Raw genomic sequence first — 27,405 nt, forward strand, 5'->3', positions numbered from 1 at the left:
AAGAGAACAGATTTCATGTCTTTCATAAATAATTCTACAGAGATATACAGTATCACCTTATATCCATTTCTCAAGTAGTTTTTCTCCATTAATCACATCCACATTTTATGTTTAAGATGTATTTTCCCACTGAATAAAAACTTCCCTTACTGAAATAACCTGCTTATAATGACTATTGTATAGTTCTTTATATCTTAGATGAAAAACGTTAGTAAACCATTTGACCTGAATTCTTAATCAAGTGTGTTCTGTATTTTGTTTCCAACACTTTACCATTCCTTTTTATTTAAATAATAACTCAACTGGATCAATATATAAACGATGTTTCTTTTTAATTTATCAGTACATGATCTTGACTTGGCTGAATATCCGACTGTAGTAATCTTTTGCACTCATTTTTCACGTTATACCTCATTTTTGGGTTCTTGTATGCCAAATGCAGAGATTTCATATAGAACTTTTGGATGAAGTAGAAAATTAATTCCATTACAAAGCGAAGACACAGGTTTAGTGACATTATGGACACCTAAACATTCCTGTAAAATTACACAAAATTTTTTTAGTTAGTGACCAACTTTTCCAAAAAAAAAAAAAAATCTCTCTCCTATTCAGAATTCAATTCCAATTTTAGTGCTCACTCCAAACTTTTTTGTAACAGAAGACAAAGATTCTCTGCCTAAGAGTTTTTGAGTCTATATGAAATATATACTATATTACCTTCTGCCAACAAGTGTAGTCTTGATAATGAAATAACCAAACTGCTGAAATAACTATAACTTATTAAGGTTGTTCATAATAACAATAAATTATATAAAACACATTTACCCTGGGGCTGGCACCGTGGCATAGCAGGTAAAGCTGTCGCCTAAAGTGCCAGCATCCCATAATTCACCGGTTCAAGTCCTGCTTGGTGCACTTCCAATCCAGCTCTCTGCTGTGCACTGGGAAAGCCACAGATGATGGCCCAAGTCTAGGTGCCCCTGTACCTGAGTGGGAGACCCGGAAGAAGCTCCAGACTCCTGGCTTCGGATCAGCCCAGCTCCGGCAGTTTGGGGAATGAACCAGCAGAAGAAAGACCTCTTTCTCTCTGCCTCTGCCGCTCTGCCTTCCGTATAAATAAATAAATTTTTAAAAATACATTTATCCTACAGTGCTTGCATTTTACTTATCAAGGTTTGAAAAACAGAAAATAAATTTTATCAAAATACTTAAGTTATGGGCGAAGAGAAAATGACATGAAAATTAAGTAGTGACTATGCCATATCTCAACTATCACAAATTCTTTTCTCAATTATTGATAGAGAATAATATTTTTAGAGGCTATTTCAAATGAGAAAGAAAAAAGCTACTAGAAATAGTAATAGAATTTAAAAATAATATACAAGGTTAATATGCGATCAATAATGAGTTACAGAAACATAATATTTTTCATCTTGGAAATTATTACTTCCTAACCACTACCAACAATTCAGAGGTCAAAGATTTACATACACAGAAACTCACACAGAGAGCCAGCACCGTGGCTTAGCGAGTAAAGCCACAATCTGCAGTGCCAGCATCCCATATGGGCACTGGTTTGTATCCTGGCTACTCCACTTCCAATCCAGCTCTCTGTTATGGCCTGGGAAAGCAGTAGAAGATAGCCCAAGTCCTTGGTCCCCTGCACCTGCATGGGAGACCCAGAAGAAGCTCTTGGCTCCTGGTTTTGGATCAGCGCAGCTCCGGCCATTGCGGCCAATTAGGGAGTAAATCAGTAGATGGAAGACTTCTAGCTCTCTCACTCGCTCGCTCTCTCTATGCCTATCCTTCTCTCTTTCTGTAACTCTGACTTTCAAATAAATAAACCTTAAAACACACACATACACACACACATGCACTCATATTTAATCTTTTCATTTGTTAACTTCATGACATAGACAACAGCTTAATATTCCACCCTTTTGCAAGAGCTAACACCTCAGCCCTAGGTTTAAAACTAGCTGTAGGGCTGGTGCTGTGGTGCAGCAGGTTAAGCCACCACCTGTAGCACTGGCATCCCAACTGGACTTCAGCTGGAGTCCAGGCTGCTCCACTTCCCATCCAGCTTCCTGCTAATGCAACTGGGAAAGCAGCAAAGGATGGACCCTGTGCACCCATGAAGCTTCTGGCTCCTGGCTTCAGACCAGCCCAGTCAGATGGCTCCAGCCATTGCAGCCATTTGTGGAGTGAACCAGTGGATAGAAGATTATTATTGCCGGCGCCGTGGCTTAACAGGCTAATCCTCCGCCTTGCGGCGCCGGCACACCAGGTTCTAGTCCCGGTTGGGAGGCCAGATTCTATCCCGGTTGCCCCTCTTCCAGGCCAGCTCTCTGCCATGGCCCGGGAAGGCAGTGGAGGATGGCCCAAGTCCTTGGGCCCTGCACCTGCATGGGAGACCAGGAGAAGCACCTGGCTCCTGGCTTCGGATCAGCGAGATGTGCCGGCAACAGCGGCCATTGGAGGGTGAACTAATGGCAAAAAGGAAGACCTTTCTCTCTGTCTCTCTCTCTCACTATCCACTCTGCCTGTCAAAAAATTTTTAAAAAATAAAAAATAAAATAAATTTTAAAAAATATTATTATTCATATTCATTCATTCTCTCTCTCTCTCTTTCTCGCTCTCTCTTCCATCTATCTTCTAAGTCTTATTCTATGAAACTAGCTATAATTTGCTTCCTAAAAATACTTTTAAAATCTAAGCTTCAGTATACTCACCCATAAAATCAGAATGATTCCTAATCCTTAATGAAACACCTTTCTTTCCCATTACTAAATATACCAACCTGCTTCTAGTAGCCTTCTTAAAAGAGAAAAAGTACTGTGAATCCTATCAGAGACTAATCCCTACTCTATAAACTTCATTCTTGGTAATACCGATTTATCACTCACTTCTCCTCCATGGTCCAAGTACTTGTAGGAGTTTACTGTCCTTGGACATTAATTCCTCACTCCCCAGACTCTCTCCCACCCGTACCAATGTAGTTTCTTTCCCTACCACTCCACGGAAGCTTCTCATCATAAACACCAAGTTCCTCTCTAAAGCCAAACCCAATGGGGCTCATCCTGTCTGTCATGTGACTCTCCTATCTCACCTCATTGACGACTCCTGTCTCCTTTGCCAGCTCCACTTGCCATTCACCCCCTCTACCTGCAATCTTTCCTTCTCCACAGGTTCTTGTTGTTGTTGTTAAGATTATTCATTTGAAAGGCAGAGTTACAGAGAGAAGGAAAGACAGAGATCTTCCACCCCCTGGTTCACTCCACAAACGTCTGCAAAAGCCAGGAGCTCAGAACTCCACCTGGGTTTCCAACCAGGACTCAAACTGCCGCTCCAATATGGGATGCCAGCATCATAAGCAGTGGCTTAACCCACCATGCCACAATGCCGGACCCGTCTGCTGGTTTTTTCAGGAGGATTTCAACACATTAAGATGAAAATACACCTTCATGACAAACCTCTGCAATGAAAAGATGAATGTGTAAACAAAATGCGGTGTACACATACAATGGTGTATACTATTAAGCCTTAAAAAGAATGGAATTCTGATACATGCTACACATGGAAGAACCTTAAGGCCATTGGGCTAAGTGCAACATGCCAGACACAATTCCACTTACATGGGCTTCCTAGAGTAGTCAAATTCCTAGAGATGCAAAATGGAATCCTGGTTGTCAGGAGCTGGAGACAGGGGAGATTGTTTACTGAGTACAAAGTTTCAGATTGGGAAGATGAAAAAGTCCCGGAAATAGGCAATGGTGATGGTGGTATAAGACTGTGAAAATATACTGATGCCACTGAACTGCATACTTAATAATAGCTTAAATGGTGAATTTTATGCTATGAATATTTTACCACAATAAGATCAGATTCACATAGCTAAGAAAAATTAGTGTACTGAGGAATTCTATCCAAATAAAACTTAAAAAGATGTGAAAAATATGGAAGAGGGTTTAAAAGACACAAACTCATAAAATAAAAAGGCCTATTAAACATCTGAGTTCCACTTGGGGATCACAGCAAGAATGAGAACAAAGCAATATTCAACTAATAATGACTGACAATTATTCAGAGATGAAGGTAAGTATTAGTGCTCAGATTAGAGTCCTAAACAAAATAAAAATAAGATGTAAATGAAAATAGACTAAAAACAAATAGAAGAACACTAGAGACAAGAAAAAAGATATTAAAAGAAACTAGAGTGCCCAGCGCTGTGGCGTAGTGGGTAAAGCTGCTGCCTGCAGTGCCAGCATCCCTTATGGACGCTGGTTAGAGACCCGGCTGCTCCACTTCCTATCTAGCTCCCTGCTACAGACTGAGAAACCAAGTCCTTGGGCCCCTCCACCTGTATAGGAGACCGGGAAGAAGCTCCTGGCCTCTGGCTTCGGATCGGCACAGCTCTGGCTGTTGTGGCCAATTGAGGAATGAATCAGCTCTCTCTGCCTCTCCTCTCTGTGTAACTCTGACTTTCAAATAAATAAATTAATTAAAAAAAAAAAAAAAGAAAGAAACTAGAAGGAGAGGTCACAAGATGGCACTGTAGCAACAGGACGATCCGAGTCATGTGGGGCAAAATAGACAATTAAAAAGGAGAAGATATACGCCGGAGATAGAGCAGTGGGAAATTATCGATGTGAAGCCCAAGAAAGCAACAGACTGGGCAAGTCTACACCAAAAGAGCAAATAAGAAAGGGAACAGCGAAGACTCGCACCGGGGAGGTTGGCACCAGCCCCCAGCAGCCCAGGTAAGACGGGAAATCATGGGTCCACAGAGCTGGAAATAGCAGCAAGAAGGAGAGCTTGGTGAACTGCTTTTGAAGTTCCTCACAGGAATAAAGAGAAGGTATAGAGAAAAAGAGAGGTAGGGCAACCCACTGCCCTCTCCCCCTCCCCACCTGGACCTGTAGCCAGCTGGAAGAAGCCATTTTGTTAGCTCACATGTTCGAACTTAAGCAGGGGACTGCTGCCTTTCCCTCCCAGCACATGCCCCTCAATTGCAGGGGTCACGTCACCACACACCCCACCCAGGAACGAAGACCACAACATTTCTGAATTTCTTCCTCACCAAGCAAGTATTAAAAAGGAGACGTCTTGAATATCCACCCAGACAAAGTGTAATTTATCCCTGGTATGCAAGTATGGTTCAACATTCACCAATCAATGTGATACTACATAAACTGAAGAACAAAACCATATGATTATCTGAAAAGATGCAGAGAAAGCATTTGATAAAATATAACAACCTTTCACGATGAAAATTCTAAGAAAACTGGGTATAGAAGGAACATTCTTCAACACAATCGAGGCAATTTATGACAAACCCATGGCCAGCATCCTACTGAATGGAGAAAAGCTAGAAGCATTCTCACTGAGATCAGGAATTAGACAAGGATGCCCACTCTCACCACTGCTATTCAATATAGTCCTGGAAGTTTTAGCCAGAGCCATTAGGCAAGAAAAAGAAATCAAAGGGAAACAAACTGGAAAGGAGGAAGTAAACTAACCCTATTTGCAGATGACTTGAGTCTATATATAGCGTATCCAAAAGACTACACCAAGAACTACTGGAACTCATAGACAAGTTTGGTAAAGAAGCAGGATATAAAATCAACAAAAGAAACCAACAGTCTTTGTATTAACAGACAATGCCACAGCTGAGAAAGAACTTCTAAAATCAATCCTATTCACAATAGCTACCAAAAAAATCAAATACCTTGGAATAAATTTAACCAAGGATGTCAAATATCTCTATGATGAGAACTATTAAAGAAAATAACAGAAGATACAAAAACATGGGAAAATCTTCTAGGTTTATCAGTTGGAAGAATCAATATCATCAAAGTATCCATTCTTTCGAAAGCAATTTACAGATTCAATTAGATACCAAACAAAATACCCAAGACTTTCTTCTCAGATCTAGAAAAAATGATGCTGAAATTCATATAGAAACATAGGGAACCTTAAATAGCTAAAATAATCTTATACAACAAAACCAAAGCCAGAGGCATTACAATACCAGATTTCAAGACATAGTACAAGGCAGTTAAATCAAAACAGCCTGGTACCGGTACAAAACAAATGGATAGACCAATGGAAGAGAATAGAAATGACAGAAATCAATCCAAGCATCTACAACAAACTTATATTTGACCAAGAAGCTAAAACCAATCCCTGGAGCAAGGACAGTCTCTTCAACAAATGGTGCTGGAAAAACTGGCTCTCCACATGTAGAAGAATGAAGCAAGACCCCTACCTTATACTTTATACAAAAATCCATTCAAAATGGATCAAATATCTAAATCTACCACCAAATTACCATCAAATTATTACATAACATGGGGAAACCCTGAAAGACATTGGCACAGGCTAAGTTCTTGGAAAAGACCCCAGAGGCACAGGCAATCAAAGCCAAAATTAACAAATAGGATTACATCAAATTGAGAAGCTTCTGTACTGCAAAAGAAACACTCAGTAAAGTGAAGAGGCAACCAACAGAATGGGAGAAATTATTTGCAAACTATGCAACTGATAAAGGATTAATAACCGGAATATATAAAGAGATCAAGAAAATCCACAAAAACAAAACAACCCAGTTAAGAAATGGGCCAAAGATTTAAACACACATTTTTCAAAAAAGGAAATCCAAATGGCCATTAGGCACATAAAAAAAATGTTCAGGATCACTAGCTGACAGGGAAATGCAAATCAAAACCTCAATGAAGTTTTACCTCACCCCAGTTAGGATGGCTTTCATACAGAAATCAACCACAAATGCTGATGAAGATATGAGGAAAAAGGTACCCTAATCCACAGATGGTGGGAATGTAAAAAATAAAACCACTATGGAAATCAGTTTGGAGATACCTCAGAATTCTGAATATAGACCTACCATCCCACTCCTGGGTATTTACCCAAGGGAAATGAAAACAACAAATAAAAGAGTTATTTGCTCCCCCGTGTTTATTGCAGCTCAATTCACAATAGCTTAGACATGGAATCAACCTATATGTCTGTCAATTGAAGGCTGGATAAAGAAATTATGGAGGGCCAGTGCTGTGACACAACAGGTAAAGCCACCACCTGCAATGCCAGCATCCCACATGGGTGCCAGTTCATAGTATCCTGGCTGCTCCACTTCCCATCCAGCTCTCTGCTATGGCCTGGGAAAGCAATAGAAGATGGCCCAAGTGCTTGGGCCCCTGCACTCCATTGGGAAACCAGAAGGAAGCTCCAGGCTCCTGCTTTCAGATTGGCACAGCTCCAGCCACTGTGGCCATCTGGGGAGTGAACCAGCAGATAGAGACCCCTCCCTTCCTCCCTCCCCTCCTCCCTCCCTCCCTTCCTCTCTCTCTGCCTCTCAGTAAATCTGCTTTTCAAATAAATAAATAATTTTTTAAAAAAAGAAATTATAGGGGACGGCACTGTCACTCAGCAGGTTAACGCCCTGGCCTGAAGCGCCGGCATCCCATATGGGCGCTGGTTCTAGTCCCGGCTGCTCCTCTTCTGATCCAGCTATCTGCTATGGCCTGGGAAAGCAGTAGAAGATGGCCCAAGTCCTTGGGCCCCTGCACCCACATGGGAGACCAGGAAGAAGCTCCTGGCTCCTGGCTTCGGATTGGCGCAGCTCCAGCCGTTGCAGCCATTTGGGAAGTGAACCAGCGAACGGAAGACCTTTCTCTCTGTCTCTCCCTCTCACTGTAACTCTTTCAAATAAATAAAATAAATCTTAAAGAAAAAAAGTATATAAAGTCAACTGAAAATAGATCTCAGTAAAAAATAAGAGTGGAGGGGGGGCCATTGCTGTGACGTAGCAGGTAAAGCTGTACTGTATTGCGGGTATCCCATACAGGTGCTGGTTCAAGTCCTGGCTGCTCCTCCTCCAATCCAGCTCTCTGCTATGGCCTGGGAAAGCAGTATTAGATGGCCCAAGTCCTTGGGTCCCTTTACCCCCATAGGAGACCTGGAAGAAGCTCCTGGCTCCTGGCTTCGGATCAGCCCAGCTCCAGCCATTGCGGCAACTGGGAAATGAACCAGTGGATGGAAGACCTCTCTCTCTCTCTGACTCTGCCTCTTTGTAACTCTGCCTTTCAAGGAAGTAAATAAATTGTTTAAAAAAAGAAAAATAATGAATCACAAAAAATGACAAAATATAAACTTTGTAATATACTGATAGTATTTATAAGAGTATTATATACAAGAGGATGCTTTGAAGAGCACATGGGAAAGTATATATACATTTCAATATTGTCCTACATAAAATGTGCTTTTCAGTACTGATATATTTAATATTCTGTACTGAAATATTTTATCAATATAAAAGATGGAAAATAAATATATTTCAAAAGGAAATAAAAAGTACTAAGAAAACAGACCTAAAACCATAAAATCTAAACTTTTCCTGAGCATAGAAATCAATTCTGAACACCTAGAAGTCAAATTTTCCTTTCAATGTTTCCATAATTAAAAAGCACAATATAAATGTAATGATTAATAAAACTAATAATAAAGCATTTCATTTGCTGGGTTACTGCATTAAGGTAATTTAGTAGCACAAACTTTCTAGAACTGATTAATTATAACCCTCTATTTTATTGGATATTTCTAATATCTCAAAAGTCAAATACTTTAATTTTGTAGGTATAATAAAAGAATCCACCATTTGTTCTCAAAAACCAAACCAAACCAAACCCTACCTTAACAATTTCCAGACAGCAGTGGTAAGTCTCAACTTTCACTTGTGGCACCGGGTGAGACAACATACGTAGAAACACCTTTTGACTTTCCCCTTGTAATAATGGACTGGCCTGTGCAGATTTCCAGCTGGTAAAAAGGAATAACAACCAAGACATTCAAGACAAGTCAGTTACTAAGCAAAAGACTGTAAAGCATATTAGAAGGGATTTCTTGCTATTCCAATTTCTGTAACCAGTGACCCAGTGGTTGGAAGTATTATTATCAAGTACTTAACTAAACACAAATTTATTTCAATGCAGACCATGTTTTCTCTTAAGAGTGAAAAAAAAAAAAGGGTCGGTGATCTAGCGTAGCAGGCAAAGCCTCCACCTGAGATGCCCGCATCCCATATGGGGCCAGTTTGAAATCCAGCTGCTCCACTTCCGATCCAGTTCCTTGCCAACGGCCTAGGAAAATCAACAGAAGATGGCCCAAGTCCTTGGTCCTCAGCCACCCATGTCTGAGACTGGATGAAACTGCTGGCTCCTGCCTTTGGGCTGGCCCAGCCCTGGCACTGCAGCCATCTAGGGAGTGAACCAGTGGATGGCAGATCTCCCTCTCTCTCTCTACCTCTCCGACTCTCTCTGTAATTCTTTCAAATAAATAATTTTTTTTAGAAAAATTAAAAAGTGTCTTTAAAAATTCATACTTTGATGTTTACCATATAATGAAATTTATTTTTTTTTTCAAAAGCAATGAAGATACTAAGTTCTAAACAGGAAATCTGCTTTGATATCTTCAAAGTACATTAACGAATGTACAGTGCTTTCTGAAAATCTAAGAAAAAGGTGTAAAGTCATGAAACTTTCAAAATAAACCCTAACTTTAAGCTATTAATTAAAACAGCAAAGATAAATAAAAATGCTTGAATAGTTGATCCAAATGGATACCAACAATTTTAAATAATGAAATGTATAAAAATCCAAGGATTATTCATTTTGAATATAAGCAGATTTCTGAAGTCTATCCTTAAATAAAATCTCTAACTGTACTAAGGCAATTATGTATGTATTTGTATACATACACACACAAATACATACATACATATACATAGTTTAAAAGTCAAGTGTATATAAAAGTAATTTAAAGGGATGGGTGCTGTGGCATAGCAGGTTAAGCCACCATCTGCTCTGCACCCACATGAGAGACCAGGAAAAAGCTCCAGACTCCTGGCTTTGGATTGGCCTAGCTCCGGCCGTTGCAGCCATTTAGAGAGTCAACCAGCAGTTGAACAGACTCTGTTTCTCCCTCTCTCTGTAACTCTGCTGTTCAAATATACGAATCTTAAAAAAACTGGGGCTGGCATTGTAGCATTGCAGGTTGGGCTGCCGCGTGCAGTGCCAGCATCCCATATAGGCACCAATTTAAGCCCCAGCTGCTCCACTTCTGATCCAGCTCTCTGCTAATGCACCCTGGAAAGCCGCAGAGGATGGCCCAAGTGCTTAGGCCCCTTTAACCACATAAGGGACCCGGAGGAAGCTCCTGGCTCATGGCTTCAGATCGGCTCAGCTCCAGCCACTGCAGCCATTTGGGGAGTGAACCAGTGAATGAACGAGTCTCTCTTCTTCTCCCTCTCTTTCTCTCTAACTCTGCCTTTCAAATAAATAATTCTTTAAAAAAAATTAATTTGAGGGAAAAAAGGCAAGTTAAACTAAAAACAGTAAGAATAAAGATTTAAGATCAGTCTCATTTCCACTGTTCCTAAGTTTACATACATACACATAAACACATACACAATGTATCCTACAATAATAGAATCACAGTAAGAAAGAAAATATTACATCTTTGAACAAATGCAGATGATTTCCTTTATCAGGGGGAAATGCTGATGATAGGAAAAGCTACGCAAGGCTTGGTCTGCCAGCTCCACTAATTCCAAGAGATTCTTCTCTCCCTAAAAAAGAAATACAATGGAATAATAAATGTCAAGTTCATATGCAATAAGATTCTCAACAGCTAACTAAGCAGCCTCATGAAATTAGACTGTCAAGAGACCTGGAGATTGTTCACATTTGTTTAAGTTCATTTTCTTAAATCCACCTAAACATGTCACCCCAGGAGAAAATATTGAAGGAAAAATTCCTAAGTAAATGCCACATTAGACTTTTTATTATTGAACTGAGTAAGCTTAAAGGTACAATCAGTTGTCTGGTTCTCTGATTACTTGTATATAGCCCTCCATCCCCTATAACAGGCAGGGACAGTGTATTTTCTTATCTCCCTCTCTCTTCCAACACCCTGACCACTTCTGGGAACATCAATACATGTGTGATCAACAGGCCACATAGGACGCCACAGAAGTAATTCAACCAAAAGACGCATTTCTAAATTCTATCACACAAGAAATAAGAAGCAAATGGTATCAACATGTGTCAAAAAAGAAAAGAAACCACAGTGGGTAAATAAAGGAAAATCACATATATGAGGAAAAACTACTGTAGGAACCAAAAAGTGAAAATTTTATCCCTAGTTCTTCAAGATCTTCATGATCCATTTTGATATTTTCAGACAGTAAACAACTACAGTAGCCAATATCTCTAAGACCCATTTAACCCACTTATTAATAACATAGTAAATAATATCATAGTGGTATTTTAAAAGATGTAAACACTATTACACAGTTGCTGTAACACTGCACTTAAAGTCATCCTGTTACCTTACAGAAAATGTAGTTCATGCTGTTTAATTTTAAAAAATCGACTCTTTACCATTTCAGGCACTTGGGGAGGGAACCAGTGGAATGGAGATCTCTCTCTCTCTTCCTTTCCCTCTCCCCCTCCTTCCTTCCCACCTTGTGTGTCTTTCTCTCTGCCTCTCAAAATTAAAAAAAAAAAAAACCTCCAAAATAAATGTGTCTACATGCCCATATATTTATGTCAATGTATAGAGAAAGGACAAGAAAGTTACAGAGCAACTTGTTGACTCTGGGTCATCTTGGGATGGAAAGCTGAATTGTAACATTGGAAAAGAGAACTGCTTTTATAGTTAACTGACTCCTTTAGTTTCAAAGTTTTTCAGTTATCATAGCTTCTGAATAAATAAGTCATAAAATAAAACCAATGCTTCCTTGGAAAAAAAGATCAGGATCTTTATGTGAGTATACAGTAAGTACCTATAAAAAATTAAAGCAAAAATGTGGCCACAAATAAGCATTAAAATGATCCTTATAATTCTAGCTATGTCAGCTGTCACTCAGTTCATATGTAGTAAGTCACTTCATAAAAATACTTCCTTTTAAATATTAAGGCTTTTATTAAACCACTGATTTTATGAATACCCAACATAGATTAATGTCTTTGAGTTACTTTTATACAAATAATGATCTTACTTTAATCCAGTAACTAACCCACTACGTAACAATGTATCCCACCTCTAACAATTCAATTGTTTTATATACACACACACACACACACACACATATTTGAATACAAATTTTCTAAATATTTCATCACCAGAATTTAGAAGACATATTAGCAAAAGTCTTTTACCTCCTTCCCAACCTCAGACAGGAAATTACAAGTACATTCAATTGAATAAACAGCCTCTGCAGTTCGTTTGTAAATACTGTAGTTTTCAGAATTCAGCTGCTCCAAATAGGCCACAACAGCTTCATGAATATTTGGATACTCCAAAGAAACAGGCATGTCCAAAGAAAGAAGAAATAATGCTGCTGACATCGGCTCTGGTAAAAACTCATTGGCCTTGATGAATTTAAGAGAAAAAAAATTAAAATTTTGTTATAAAAAATTTTCAGAAAGTTTTAGAATATAATCTTAAACTAGTCTAACTCCCTTTTTAGTAATTCTCTATCACAAAGTCCATGCTTTTTCCAAAGAAAATTCTTGTATTTATTTATTTATTTATTTATTTGACAGGCAGAGTGGATAGTGAGAGAGAGACAGAGAGAAAGGTCTTCCTTTTTGCCGCTGGTTCATCCTCCAATGACCGCTACGGCCGGCGCATCTCGCTGATCTGAAGGCAGGAGCCAGGTGCTTCTCCTGGTCTCCCATGCGGGTGCAGGGCCCAAGGACTTGGGCCATAGCACAGAGCTGGCCTGGAAGAGGGGCAACCGGGGTAGAATCCGGTACCCCAACCGGAACTAGAACCCGGTGTGCCGGCGCCGCAAGGTGGAGGATTAGCCTGTTAAGCCACAGCGCCGGCCCAAAGAAAATTCTATTTCTCAATATACCATCCACTTGTATGCCTTGGTTCAGTGAAATCTGTATGCATCTAAAACATCTCAAGCACAAGTATCAATATGTTCTTCCCCACATCAATACCAGTATTCTCTCTCAGCCTTACACCTCGTTTATATATCTGTGACTTAAGTAAGACATAAGGCCTTTTCTCTAAGTATTTAGGGCACTTTCATAAAAATCTCCACAATAAACCAACAATCCCCTGAAGATAGGAACATATTCCCATCCCATAAACACATAACAAAGCTATTACTAATTACATGCTAAATTGAATGAAACCAAACCAATATAACTATAGATTGAATTGAACAGAAACTGATTTTTGGTTTTGTCTTTTAGAGGGGAAAAGGGAAATTCAGCATAATATTTTAAATAGTTTTAGGGGCCAGCACTGTGGTATAGCACATAAAGCTGCCACCTGCAGTGCCAGCATACCATATGGGGAGCCAGTGAGAAAACTGGCTGCTCCACTTCTGATCCAGCTCTATGCTATGGTCTGGGAAAGCAGTAGAAGATGGCCCAACTCCTTGGGCCCCTGCACCCATGTGGGAGACCCAGAAGAAGCTCCTGGCTCCTGAATTCAAATCAGCCCAGCTCCAGCCATTACAGCCATTTGGGGAGTGGGCCAGTGGATGGAAGACCTCACTCTCTCTCTTTCTCTCTCTCTCTCTCTCTGCCTCTGTAACTCTACCTTTCAAATAAATAAATAAATATTTTAAAAAAAAAAAACAGTTTTAGAACACTCAGAAAAGGTTGCCACTTAATTTACATTACACTATACATTTTATAACCTTAAATCAATGTATTTAAAACTTTAATAGCAGTCTATTTTTTTGTTAAAGATTTACTTATTCATTTTAAAGGCAGAGTTAGAGAGGCAAAGGCAGAGGCACAGAGAAGTCTTCCATCCACTGGTTCACTCCCCAAATGGCCACGACAGCAAGAGCTATGCCAATCCAAAGCCGAGAGCCAGGAGCTTCTTCCAGGTCTCCCACGTGGGTACAGGGGTCCAAGCACTTGGGCCATCTTCCACTGGCCTTCCGAGGCCATAGCAGAGAGCTGGACTGGAAGTGGAATAGCCAGATCTTGAACTGGTGCCCATATGGAATGCTGGTACTGCAGGCAGCAGTTTTGCACTATGCCACAGCGCCAGCACCTAACAGTCTGTTTCTTAAGGGTTCTTGCTTTGAGATAAGATTATACACATAAACTAAAGAAATAAAAACAGTGAAAAATCCAATGTTCAGAGAAAATCATTTAACAGAGCTCACTATCACAGCTGAAATGCTATCTTTACTAAAGTAGATTTTTTTTTTTTTTTTTTTTTGACAGGCAGAGTGGACAGTGAGAGAGAGACAGAGAGAAAGGTCTTCCTTTTGCCGTTGGTTCACCCTCCAATGGCCGCCGCGGTAGCGCGCTGCGGCCGGCGCACCGCGCTGATCCGATGGCAGGAGCCAGGTGCTTCTCCTGGTCTCCCATGGGGTGCAGAGCCCAAGCACTTGGGCCATCCTCCACTGCACTCCCTGGCCACAGAAGAGAGCTGGCCTGGAAGAGGGGCAACCGGGACAGGATCGGTGCCCCGACCGGGACTAGAACCCGGTGTGCCGGCGCCGCAAGGCGGAGGATTAGCCTGTTGAGCCACGGCGCCGGCCCTAAAGTAGATTTAATCTTAATATATTTCATGGGTCACCTATATTAAGAATAATCATTAATTGCCTGGAAAGCTAAAATTAAGAGCTGAATCAGCTAAACATCACCCTTAAATGAAATAAAATAAAGTTGTCAAATAAAGACTGGAAACTACAGGAATCAAATTTTTAGGTTACTAAACATGAAAAAATCTCCAGATTTCTAAGACAGCAAATATTAGAATTTTGAGAGAATTACATTATTCTGTGAAGTACTCTCCTAATGGAGAAGAAGGGAGAGGAGAGAGGAGAGAGGAGGATAGAGGGAGAGCGGAGAGGGGAGAGGAGGGGGAAAGAGGAGAGGGGGGAGGAGAAAGGAGAGAGGAAAGAGGGAGAAGGGAGAGGAGAGAGGACAGACAGAGAGGAGAGAGGGAGAGGGGAGAAGGGAGAGGAGAGAGGGAAAAAAGGGGGAGGAGATGGAGAGGGAGAGGGAAAGGGGGAGGGAGGAGAGGGGAGAGAAGGAAAGGTAGGGGAGAGGAAGAGGAGGGAGAGGGGAGGAAAGGAGAGGGGGAGGAGAGGTTGAGAAAGAAAGGGAGGGGGGAGAGGAAGGGGAGGAGAGAGGGGAGAGGGAGTTGAGGTGGGGAGAGGGAGTTGAGGGGGAGGAGAGGGATGAGAAGGAAAGGGAGGGGGACAGGAAGAGGGAGAGGGGGGAGGAGAGAGGGAAACCAAGTATCTGCTTATCTATTATTCACTCCCTCAGTAAATATTGACTGGACCCCTACTGTAGTCCTCTACTGTGTGCCAGGCACTGCCCCAGATCCTAGTAACACAGCTGTGAACAAAGCAAACCTCTGCTCTCTGAAGCTGATACTCCACTAGAAAAGAAAGCGAGTAAGCGGAAACACTTCATGTCAGTGTAGTAAGAAAACTGTTCCTTCATAGGAAAGATGGAGAGGAACAGAGAAGGATGAGAAGTAGAGCCAGGGAAAATACTCTTCCTGTAAAGCAGTAGAAGGCCCTCTAATAATGTGACATTGAAGTAGCAACATGGAAGAGCCAGGCGCCATGTGGACTGGGGGGCTAGGGGAGGGATTCATAGAAGAGGGAGCCAAAAGAACAAACATTCAGAAACAGGGTAATTTGGTAGTAAGAGGTCATTGTAGCTAGCACTGAGGAATAGAGTCAGAGGGGTCTGGTAGGCCAGATCCCCTAAGGCTCGGGTCATGGTGAGGACTTATTCTCTGATGGAAGCCATTAAAGGTTTCAAACAAGTATAAAAGTCAATCTGCAAAGAACAGATGCAAAGGGGGAAACCTAGAAACCAAGGAGGAGTTCAAATCTCCAGACAAGATCAGATGCTAGACTCAAGGCAGATTGCTCAGATCCTAGATGGATGCTCAAGGGACAGATTTTGCTCAGGAACTGGATCTGGATGTTAAGTGAAAGACAAGAATCGAAGCTGACTCTAAGGTTGTTGCCCTATCGACTATTAACTAAGTTATTAACTAAGTTATTAACTAAAGTTATCATTGACTGAGACAGAGAAGACTACATAAAGAATATATTTGTGATAGGACACAAAAAATTAGGTGTGGGACTTTTTTTTTTTTTTTTTTTTTTACAGGCAGAGTGGACAGAGAGCGAGAGAGACAGAGAGAAAGGTCTTCCTTTTCCGTTGGTTCACCCCTCAATGGCCGCTGCAGCCAGCGCACCACGCTGATCCGAAGCCAGAAGCCAGGTGCTTCTCCTGGTCTCCCATGCAGGTGCAGGGCCCAAGGACTTGGGCCATCCTCCACTGCCTTCCTGGGCCACAGCAGAGAGCTGGACTGGAAGAGGAGCGACCGGGACAGAGTCCGGCACCCCGACCCAGACTAGAACCCGGTGTGCCGGCGCCCACAGGCGGAGGATTAGCCTATTGAGCCACAGCGCTGGCCCAGGTATGGGACATGTTAAGTTGTAGATATCCACTGTCAGCCAGATGAAGCTGTCAAAAAGGACACTGGATATACACACATTTGGACTTCACGTGGTATATCTGGTCTGGAAACATTTAGAACATACAACCAGCATGGAAGCATTTAAACCATGCAACCAGAAAATTTTTTGAGATTACCAATGCATTATTTTTTTTAAAAGATTTATTTATTTATTTGAAAGGCAGAGTTACAGAGAGGCAGAAGCAGAGATAGAAGACTTCCATCTGCTGATTCTCCCCACAAATGGCCACAAGGGCCAGAGCTGGGCCAATCTGGAGCCAGGAGCCAGGAGCTTCATCCAAATCTCCTGCACGGGTACAGGGGCCCAAGCATGTGGGCCATCTTCTACTGCTTTTCCAGTCCATAGCTGGATTGGAAGTGGAACAGCCAGGACAGGAACCGGCACCCATACTGGATGCCAGCACTGCAGGTGGCAGCTTTACCTGCTATGCCATGGTGCTGGTCTGCATCATTTTAAACTATACATGAGTATTCTTAACAGTGGTTAGTACGCTGCTTGGGATGCCCAAATCCCATATCAAAGTACATGAGCTCTGTGCTCGCTTCGACAGCACATATACTAAAATTGAGTCCCAGCTCTGCTTTCAACTTTACCTTCTTCCTAAAGCACACCCTGGGAGGCAGCAAGTGATGTCTCAAATAATTGGGCTCCTGTTGTGTTCCAGGCTTCTGGCTTCAACATGGCCCAGCCCAGCTGTTGTAGATATTTGGGAGATAAACCAGCAGATGGAAGATACCTATCTATCTACCTCTATCTGTATCTCTCTCTCTCTCTCTCTCTCTCTCTCTCTCCATGCCTCCCAAAAATAATGAATTAACTAACTAAAATAAACAGTTTCCTAAAAGCTCTTTTAAAAGATCATTTAGATGGGCCACCACTATGCCATAGCAGGTAAAGCCACCCCCTGCAGTGCCAGAATCCCGTATGGGTGCCAGTTCAAGTCTCAGCTGCTCCACTTCCAATCCAGCTCCCTGCTGACATGCCTGGGAAAGCAGTGGAAGATGGCCCAATTTTTGTCCCCTAGACCCACATGGGAGACCGGGAAGAAGCTCCTGAATCCTGGCTTTAGATCAGCCCAGCTCCAGCTACTGCAACCAACAAATGGAAAAGTTTCTCTCTTTCTGTATTCTGTTTTTCAAATAAATAAATAAACCTTAAAAAAAAAAAATCACTTTGACAGGACCAGTATTGTGGTGTAGCAGGTTAAGTCATGCTTCCAACACTAGCATACCATATGAGCGCCAATACGAATGCTGACTACTCCACTTCTGACCCAACTCCCTGAAAATGTGCCTGGGAAGGCAGTGGAAGACGGCCTACAGCCTTGGGTCCCACATCTGGGAGACCCAGATTGAGTTCCAGGTTCCTTGCTTCAGTTTGGACCAGTTAGGCTATTGCAGCCATCTGGAGAGTGAGCCAATGGATAGATGATCAATCAACTGATCAATCTCTCTCTCTCTCTTTCCCACCCCACCCCATAACTCTTTCAAATAAATTTTTAAAAATATTTTTAGAAAATCATTTAACAAATTCAAGATTTCTACACAGATTCACATTCATTTTCCTACATCCAAATTACATAAGGTAAAGTTTCAGAATCCAAATTCGACTTCAATTGTTAGTGAGCTAGCAACAGGCAGAGGGCAGCATAACCTTACATTTATATAAACCAAAGAACAGCAATGAAACATAATGTTTAGAATCTATTCTGAGTTCATTAATCAAACCAAGAACCATCTATATACAAACACATTAATGACAATCTCCTATAATGATCAAAATTGTTATAATACATAGTTATGTATTTTAAAGTGCCACCAAAATTACAGACATTGCTTTCAAAAACAAAAACAAATAGAAATAACTATCTTCCACTGTTGATGCAATTTTGAATAGTAGAGCAAAAAAAAAAAAAGACACATGCACATGGCACTAACATACGCTAACTAGGAAATACTCCTCGAAGGACTGCTGGGAACTACTGTTTGTCTTCCATATGCCAAGGAACTTGTGAGATGGCGAACGAGTGAAAACTCTACTTAATTGTAAAGAAGGAAAAGATAACTTGGTATTAAGAGGATCTAAGACAGACTCCCTTGGAAAAAAGGAGATCAGTAGGTTTTCAACAAACTTCATTCACTTAAGAGGCATATTAAATGCATCAATCATAAATGTACATATACACATTCATAAATTTATAAGTTGATTTCAAAAACGTCATAGAAACATGAAATTAAAAGAAAAAGTGAGTTTTCTAAAAACTCTTGGAAGCCTCCTTGTATATGTGGGCATATATGAACACATATATTAACACATATATAAATATTAAGTATTTACAATGTTTGCCAAGTGCTAAACTCAGAAACTGACATAACAAGGAAAAACGTATTCATATAAAAGATATGATCTCTGCCTTCAAAGTATTCCAATTCTGTTAAAAGTTCAACAAAGTAAGTAAAGCATAAAATCAGGTCATTTACACAGGTTCTCGAATCCACGAACCAATTCTAACTTAGTTTTCTATCCAGAATCTAATATTGTTAGCACACTGTAGGCAATCAATTAAATATTCACTGAATGAATAAATGAAGGAATAAACCAATTTTTATACATAAGCATAAGACACATGCAATAAAAACTGTTAGATTATAAAGCAATTTTCTATCAAATGCTTTGTAAAGACTATTCAAAAGGTTAGACATTTCTAAATTTCCACATTTCACATATAATCTTTGTACCTACACTTTTTTTTTGACAGTCAGAGTGGACAGTGAGAGAGAGAGACAGAGAGAAAGGTCTTCCTTTACCGTTGGTTCACCCTCCAGTGGCCGCTGTGGCCAGCGCACCGCGCTGATCCGAAGCCAGGAGCCAGGTGCTTATCCTGGTCTCCCATGTGGGTGCAGGGCCCAAGTACTTGGCCATCCTCCACTGCCTTCCCGGGCCACAGCAGAGAGCTGGACTGGAAGAGGCGCAACCAGGACAGAGTCCAGCACCCCGACCGGGACTAGAACCCGGTGTGCCGGCACCGCAAGGTGGAGGATTAGACTATTGAGCTACGGCGCCGGCCTGTACCTATACTTCTTTCGATAAAAGTCTGAAGTAGAAAACCATCACACCATGAAATGATCAGAAGAAATTCATAACAGAGCACTTATTTATAATAGTTCATAGACTGCAAGTAGGCAGCAGCATCCTGCTTACCTTTTCAACAGGGAGAAGCATTTGTAATAGGCGAACTGCAAACAGCGCAATGCTGACAAAGGCCATTCTGTGGTGCACCAGCATTACCTCTGGTTGTTTCAAACTGACACTGCTTTTATGGTAGCATATTGTTTCTCCAAGAGATTCCAATATCAGGAGCAGCTTCTCTTTCTGAAAACATTTAAGCAACACGAAACTGGGAAAACAATAACTTGCAAGGACAGGCCCACATGCAAATGCCTTTGAGAACAGTTTAAATAGTGTTATTACACGGCAAAGGAAACCAAGACAAAAATTTATTCTTCTGAGAATAACCACTATCTACTGAGATAATAAAAAGTGATAAGCATACCTACGCTTTAAAAAAACAATGTTAAGTACTTAATATGATAAATCCTAACGGATAATGAATAAAAAACAAGCATTAAAATACAAAAGCTTAATGAACCAAAAATTCCTCCTACTTTGTAGTGTTTAATAGTTCCAACTTAGAATATTTGCATGTAAATCTGCAAGCATTTATTAGGCTTAGTGCATGCCTAATATATGAGCAGGCAGACTTGGGTGGGTGTGGGGATATATTAGAAAGTAACTTAAGAAATGAAATAAGAGAAGTCAAATAAGCAAAAAGCAATTAAATATCACAACTGTATAAACACTCTCTCTTCAGGTAATTAAGTAATTTCAAGTGGAAAATGTTCTGCCAAAAGAACTTAAGAGTTTGCAAAAGAGATTTGTATACCCATATGCAGTAGTACTATTGACAACAGCCAAAAGGTAGAAATAGTGCATTGACAAATGGATAACAAAATGTCCTTCTGTGATATATACATACAACAAATATTACTAAACTGAAGAAAAAACTAAAATTTCATTCATGCTACAATACCGATGAACCCTGAAAATATTATACTTAATAAGACACACACAGGGGCCGGCGCTGTGGCACAGCGGGTTAATGCCCTGGCCTGCAGTGCCAGCATCCCATGTGGGTGCGGGTTCAAGACCCAGCTGCTCCACTACCAATCCAACTCTCTGCTATGGCCTTGGAGAGCAGTAGAAGATGGCCCAAGTCCTTGGGCCCCTGCACCCAACATAGGAGACCCAGAGGAAGTTCCTGGCTCCTGGCTTCGGATATTGGCGCAGCTCCAGCCACCTGGGGAGTGAACCAGCGGATGGAAGATCCCTCCCTCTCTCTCTGCCTCTCCTCTCTGTGTAACTCTCACTTTCAAATAAATAAATAAATATTTTTTTTAAAAAAAAGACATACACAAACACATATAGATATAAATTTTGTAACTGTACAAATGTGAGGAAGCAGGGGCTGAGGGAGGCAGAATGGGAAACTGCGGTTTAATGGGTACAAATTTCAAAAAGTTCTGGAAATAGATAATAGTGATGGTGGTACAACAACATGAATGCACTTAACACCACTGAAGTGTACATTGCAAAAATGGTAAATTTTGGTTTTTACATTTTACCAGGAAAAATGTTACCTAAAGGAATAAGCTTTGTTTTGTATGCACATGTATCACTTCATAAATCTAAGTTTTAAAATAAGCACAAATGAAATTAAAACTATAATACTTACTATCCAAATCATTACAGAAGTTGTGTGTGTATATATATATATATATATATATACACACACATACATATATATGCATACACACACAAACACATATTTCCCCAAAAAAGAAATGAGACAACAAAAACTTTTGAGAGAAGATCAAACATACTACAAAAAGTTGAAATATATAGTAGTCCCCCCTTATCCACAAAGGATACATTCCAAGACCACCAGTGGATGCCTGAAATTGTGGATAGCACCAAACTCTCCATATACTATGACATTTCCTATATGCTTGCATAGATTCCAAATGGTATCAGAGTTCATCTATCCTTCCATATTTCATTTCCCAGTGCCTTCTTAATGAATATTAAGATAAAGAACATAACTATTCTTGTGCCTCAGGTAAAATAAGGATTACATGAACACTGCAAATGCACCAACAGTCAATCTGATAATGGCAATGGCTACTAAATGATTGAAAGGCGGGTAGCCTTTACAATATGGAAATGCTAGACAAAGAGGTGCTGCAGTCTTGGGCAGGAAAAAGTAGGAGGGCATGAGAGTGTATCATGCTTTTTAGAACAATGTACAATTTAAAATTTATGGATTATTTCTGGAATTTTCTATTTAATATTTTCAGACTGCAACTGATGTCAGGTAAGGAATTTTACATGTAAGCAAAAAACAAAAATTACACATATAAAAAGACAACTTTTTCTTTGTGTAGAACAGGTTAAAAATTAAATGTGTAGGGGCCAGCATTGTGGTGTAATGGGTAAAAAGCCACCAGGTGCCAATTCAAGTCCCTGCTGCTCCACTTCTGATCCAGCTCCCTGCCGATGGCCTGGGAAAAGCAATAGAAGATAGACCAAGTGTTTGGGCCTCTGCCACCCACATGGGAGACCCCTGGCATTGAAACAATGTGAGAAGTGAACCAGCAGATGAGAGATATCTCCCTTTTTTCTGTAATTGTGCCTTTCAAATAAACAAATCTTTAAAAATTAAATGTGTGGTAGAATATAAAAAAAAAAATCTAAGCAATATGATTAACAAATAGTTTAGAGCAAAAAATCAGATAAAGAAAATTTTCCATTGACAAAATATAAAAAAAAAAATTAGAAACAAGTCTTTGTGATCTGAACAACATAAAATATCAAGCAAAACTTGTTACTGATAAGGACAGACTTTAACTCCGTCATTCTGAACTAATTAAAATAAACTTCCTTTTTTTTTTTTTTGAAAGAGAGCTCCCATTTGTTAGTTCACTCTCCAACTGTCCCCAAAAAGCCAGAGCTGGGCTGAGACCAGGGTCAAAACCAGAAGCCAGGAATATAATTCTTGTCTCCCACATGGGTGACAGGAACCCATTACTTGAGCCATCACTGCTGCCACCCATGGTCTGCAAAAGTGGACGCTGGATTCAGGAACCAGAATCAGGAGTCAAACCTCAGGACTCCAACGGAGAATACAAATGTTTTAACCACAGGCTACACACTCCCTCCAGCAATGAACTTTGAATGGCACAAAGAATATAACTTTCCAAGTTTCAATTAAAATTGACAAAAACTAATAATAAAGTTACTCACAAAGAAAACATCATTGAATATTTAAGGCTATATTCTCTGATTCCAAAGAAATAAAACTGAAAAGTAATCAAAATTTGGAGTAACTGTTTAGCGTAGCAATTAAGATGCCTTCATCACACATTGAAGTGCCTTGGTTTGATTCTCAGCTCTGGCACCTGACTCTAGTTTCCTGCCACTGCAATCTGAAGAGGCAAAGTAATGGCTCAAAGAATTGGGTTCCTGCCATTCAGGTGGGAGACCTGGACTGTGTGCACTCCTGGCTACCTGGCTCCAGCTCCTGCTCAGCCCTGGCCGCTGCAGGTGTTCTCTTGCTCTTGTTTTTTTCTATCACTTAGATACATTTTAACTTTTTAATAAAAATTTAAACCAAAAGTAGGGCAACACAACACTAAAACAAAATTAGAAAAACTAAAAAGTTCCCATATGAGTAAATATTCCAGAGAAAACAAACCCAAAACACAATGACCGTCTTCCATTGGCAGGTAACTACTCCATAAGTGACTCCTTACAAATACTCCATACATTGACAGGCATACTTCTCCATTAAAATAACAACTTTTATACACCTAAGGATAACATGTCACTACCAGTTAACATTAATTTTGACAATTTACAATTTAAATCAATACAAGTATTTAAGAACTCAGAATAGTAGAGCTTTTTCTAAAAGCCTATTTGTGAAATTGTTTCAAAAACCTTTGGAGTGCTTCACAAAACAGGATAAAAAGGAAAGATTAAAAAGACCAGGTTTTTTCTTTTTCTGTTTTCAAAAACAGCTTTATTGAGATGTCATTCCCATAGCAAACATCTCACTCATTTAAAGCATACAATCCGATGGTTGTATGCTGAACAATCATCACCAGAATCTAATTATACAACATTTCTACTGCCACAGAAAGAAACCTTGTTAACAGTCACTTCCCATGCAGCCACCTCCGCTCCCAGACCCAGTCGAAGGCTAATCTACTGTCTTCGTAGATGTGCCTACTCTGGACCTTTTGTATCAGTGGAATCACACGACGTGTGGCCTTCTTTCTTTTAATTAGCATGTTTCACGACGGTAGCACATCTCAATACTTTATTCCGTCTCACAGTTGAGTACACATTTTATTTATCCATTCAACAGCTGGTGGACCCTTGGGTTGTTTCCATTTTTTGCCTCTTATGAACAGTGCTGCTACGGACATCTGTGTATGAGTCTTTTCACACAAGTTTTATCCCATCGTTCTTGGGCATCTACCTGTAGTAAAATTGCCAGTTGCATATGGCCGTGCTGCTGAATCTCTTGAGAAACTTCAGATTGGTTTTCAAAATGACTGCACTGTTTTATGTTCCCACCAGCAATATCTAGGCGTTCCCATTTCTCCACATCCTTGATAACACTCGCTTTTTCTGTTTTTCGACAGCCTAGTGGGGATGAAGTGGTCCCTTTATTCACCTTTACATCCCGATGCAGCCAAATCCAAATCTGCAGCCCACCTGGCTCCAGGGTTCATGCTCTTCATTCCAGCCTTCCAGGGGGAACGCACTTGGTGTTCGAGGAGGGGGATGGCAAAAATGAAGGGGGGTTTGCAAGGGCATCTGGGAAATACCCGAGCTCCCCGCGCGCTGACTGGCTGTGTGCACCGCAGGGACAGGCCTAAGGCAAAGGGAGGTGGGAGGCAGTGGCCGGTGACTCCTGCGACCCACTCGCCATAAGGACCAGCTTTACAGTTTTCACTACCTGCAGCATTTCTTATAAGGAAACAAAGCAGCGATTTTTTAATATTTATGGGCTTTCAGGAAAAGAGAGGTGTGAAAAACTGCCCGATAGCTTTAATTATTTGGGCTAAAGACGTTTAAACAGCCCTGCAGGAGCTGATGGTGCTAAAAATTCTTAAAGGTCAGTTTTCAGAGGATACTCATAGTTTATATGCTACCTAGAAATAAGATATCAGATTAGCAAATTTTTTTTTTTTAATTTTTGACAGGCAGAGTGGACAGTGTGAGAGACAGAGAGAAAGGTCTTCCTTTTGCTGTTGGTTCACCCTCCAATGGCCGCCGCGGTAGGCGCGCTGCGGCCGGCCGGCGCACCGCGCTGATCCGATGGCAGGAGCCAGGTACTTCTCCTGGTCTCCCATGGGGTGCAGGGCCCAAGCACTTGGGCCATCCTCCACTGCACTCCCTGGCCACAGCAGAGAGCTGGCCTGGAAGAGGGGCAACCGGGACAGAATCCGGTGCCCTGATCGGGACTAGAACCCGGTGTGCCGGCACCGCAAGGCGGAGGATTAGCCTAGTGAGCTGCAGCGCCGGCCAGATTAGCAAAATATTTTTAAAATACTCGATAGAGAAGGATTTTATAGTACAAACACAATTTCTGCACTATAAATATCTCCAACAACCTAAAGCAGGTGTAATGCACCTGAAGTGAATGTGGTGTGCTCTCCCCCATATGCTTCCACTGGCTGTCAGTTTCTCATCAGACACACTTCCCTGCTTAAAAGCAATCTCATCCTTCCTTCAGAGTAAAAGCCACACCACTCAGCATCACACCAAAAGTCTTCTCTAAGCAAACCTCCCTTTAACCACCAGCCCTCTCCCAACATTTCCATCTCACATTTTAGGTCCTAGGTTCTTGTGTTCCACCATCAGCCCCAGCCTTCACCACCCCCACCACCCCCACCATCCACACCTCCTTGTCATGGCTCATTCTCTTCTACGTCAGATGAAAAAAAACTTATATTTGCTTGGCCAAATCATATTCAGCTTATTCACAATGTACTACAAACCCTAAGATCTTAGGTTGGAACTGATTCCAGTGCACCCAAGATACTAAAACATAATGATGACAAACACAAGATCTCAAGTGACTTTAAAAAAGAATATATGACTCATTTATCGCATCTGCAAATGGATTACCTGTAATTTACCTGGTCATGCAGATTAAATGACATCATAAGGGCAGTCCCAAAAGGACAAACACCACATGTTCTCCCTGACCTGTGATAACTAACAGAGCACCTAAAAGGCAATGTGTAGGAGTGAAACTGACACTTGGAGAAGCAACGACCTTAAACGGCCCTTGTCTTTACTGCTGAGAACAGTTTTTTATATATATTATTTGTTGAACTCTTAATATAGAGTTAATCATATGTGTATAAAGTTAATTGAAAATAGATCTTAGTTGGGCCAGTGCCGTGGCTCACTTGGCTAATCCTCCGCCTGCGGTGTCAGCATCCCATATGGGCGCCAGGTTCTAGTCCCGGCTGCTCCTCTTCCAGTCTAGCTCTCTGCTGTGGCCCAGGAAGGCAGTGGAGGATGGCCCAAGTGCTTGGGCCCCTGCACCTGGCATGGGAGACCAGGAGGAAGCTCCTGGCTTTGGATCGGCACAGCACCGGCCATAGCGGCCATTTAGGGGGTGAACCAATGGAAGGAAGACCTTTCTCTCTGTCTCTCTCTCTCACTGTCAAAAAAAAAAAAAAAATAGATCTTAGTAAAAAAAAAAAAAAATAAGAATGAGAATAGGAGAGGGAGGAGGAAGAGGTGTGATAGAGTGGGTGGGAGGGCAGGTACAGTAGGAAGAATCACCATGTTCTTAAAGTTGTAATTATGAAACGCATGAAGTTTGTATTCCTTAACTAAAAGTGGGGGGGAGTTTATTTTAAAAAAAGAAGGGGAGTAGGCATTTGGCCTAGCAATTTCACCACCAGTGAGGACACCCGTGTCACACATCAAAAGTCTAGATTTGACTCCCAGCTCTGGCTCCTGGTTCCAGCTTCCTGCTTGTGCAGACCTAGAAGGCAGCAATGACGGTCCAAGTAATGGGTACCTGCCACCCATGTGGGAGACCTGGATTAGGTACCTGCCACCCACGTGGGAGACCTGGATTGGGTACCTGCCACCCACGTGGGAGACCTGAATTGGGTACCTGCCACCCACATGGGAGACCTGGATTGGGTACCTGCCACCCACGTGGGAGACCTGGATGGGTACCTGCCACCCACATGGGAGACCTGGATTAGGTACCTGCCACCCACGTGGGAGACCTGGATTAGGTACCTGCCACCCACGTGGGAGACCTGGATTGGGTACCTGCCACCCACGTGGGAGACCTGGATTGGGTACCTGCCACCCACGTGGGAGACCTGGATTGGGTACCTGCCACCCACGTGGGAGACCTGGATTGGGTACCTGCCACCCACGTGGGAGACCTGGATGGGTACCTGCCACCCACGTGGGAGACCTGGATTGGGTACCTGCCACCCACGTGGGAGACCTGGATTGGGTACCTGCCACCCACGTGGGAGACCTGGATTGGGTACCTGCCACCCATGTGGGAGACCTGGATTAGGTACCTGCCACCCATGTCGGAGACATGGACTGAGTTCATGGCTCCTGGCTTCCATCCCCTGGAAGTTGAGAAAGTGAACCAGTGAATCAGTGTGTTCACTAGCATGTATGCATGAGCATGCACTCCCTGTCTGGCTTTGTCT

General features: G+C 41.5%; 1 protein-coding gene across 5 annotated transcripts in view; it reads right to left on the reverse strand.

Moving 5' to 3' along the window:
• The window catches only part of RTTN (rotatin), a 231,755-nt gene that overhangs the window by 169,986 nt on the left and 34,364 nt on the right, over nt 1-27,405 (reverse strand). For 4 of the 5 annotated variants that reach the window (XM_062201793.1, XM_062201791.1, XM_062201790.1 and 1 more), the window contains 5 exons: nt 19,775-19,945; nt 12,237-12,449; nt 10,530-10,642; nt 8,709-8,835; nt 411-536 (listed from right to left, as the gene is read on the reverse strand). In XM_062201793.1, the coding sequence (XP_062057777.1) occupies nt 411-536; nt 8,709-8,835; nt 10,530-10,642; nt 12,237-12,449; nt 19,775-19,945 (750 nt within the window). The remainder of the gene's footprint in view (nt 1-410; nt 537-8,708; nt 8,836-10,529; nt 10,643-12,236; nt 12,450-19,774; nt 19,946-27,405) is intronic. The other variant, XM_062201792.1, reaches the window with a different exon arrangement.

Source organism: Lepus europaeus, chromosome 9 (assembly GCF_033115175.1).
Source record: "Lepus europaeus isolate LE1 chromosome 9, mLepTim1.pri, whole genome shotgun sequence".
Classification (NCBI taxonomy): domain Eukaryota; kingdom Metazoa; phylum Chordata; class Mammalia; order Lagomorpha; family Leporidae; genus Lepus; species Lepus europaeus.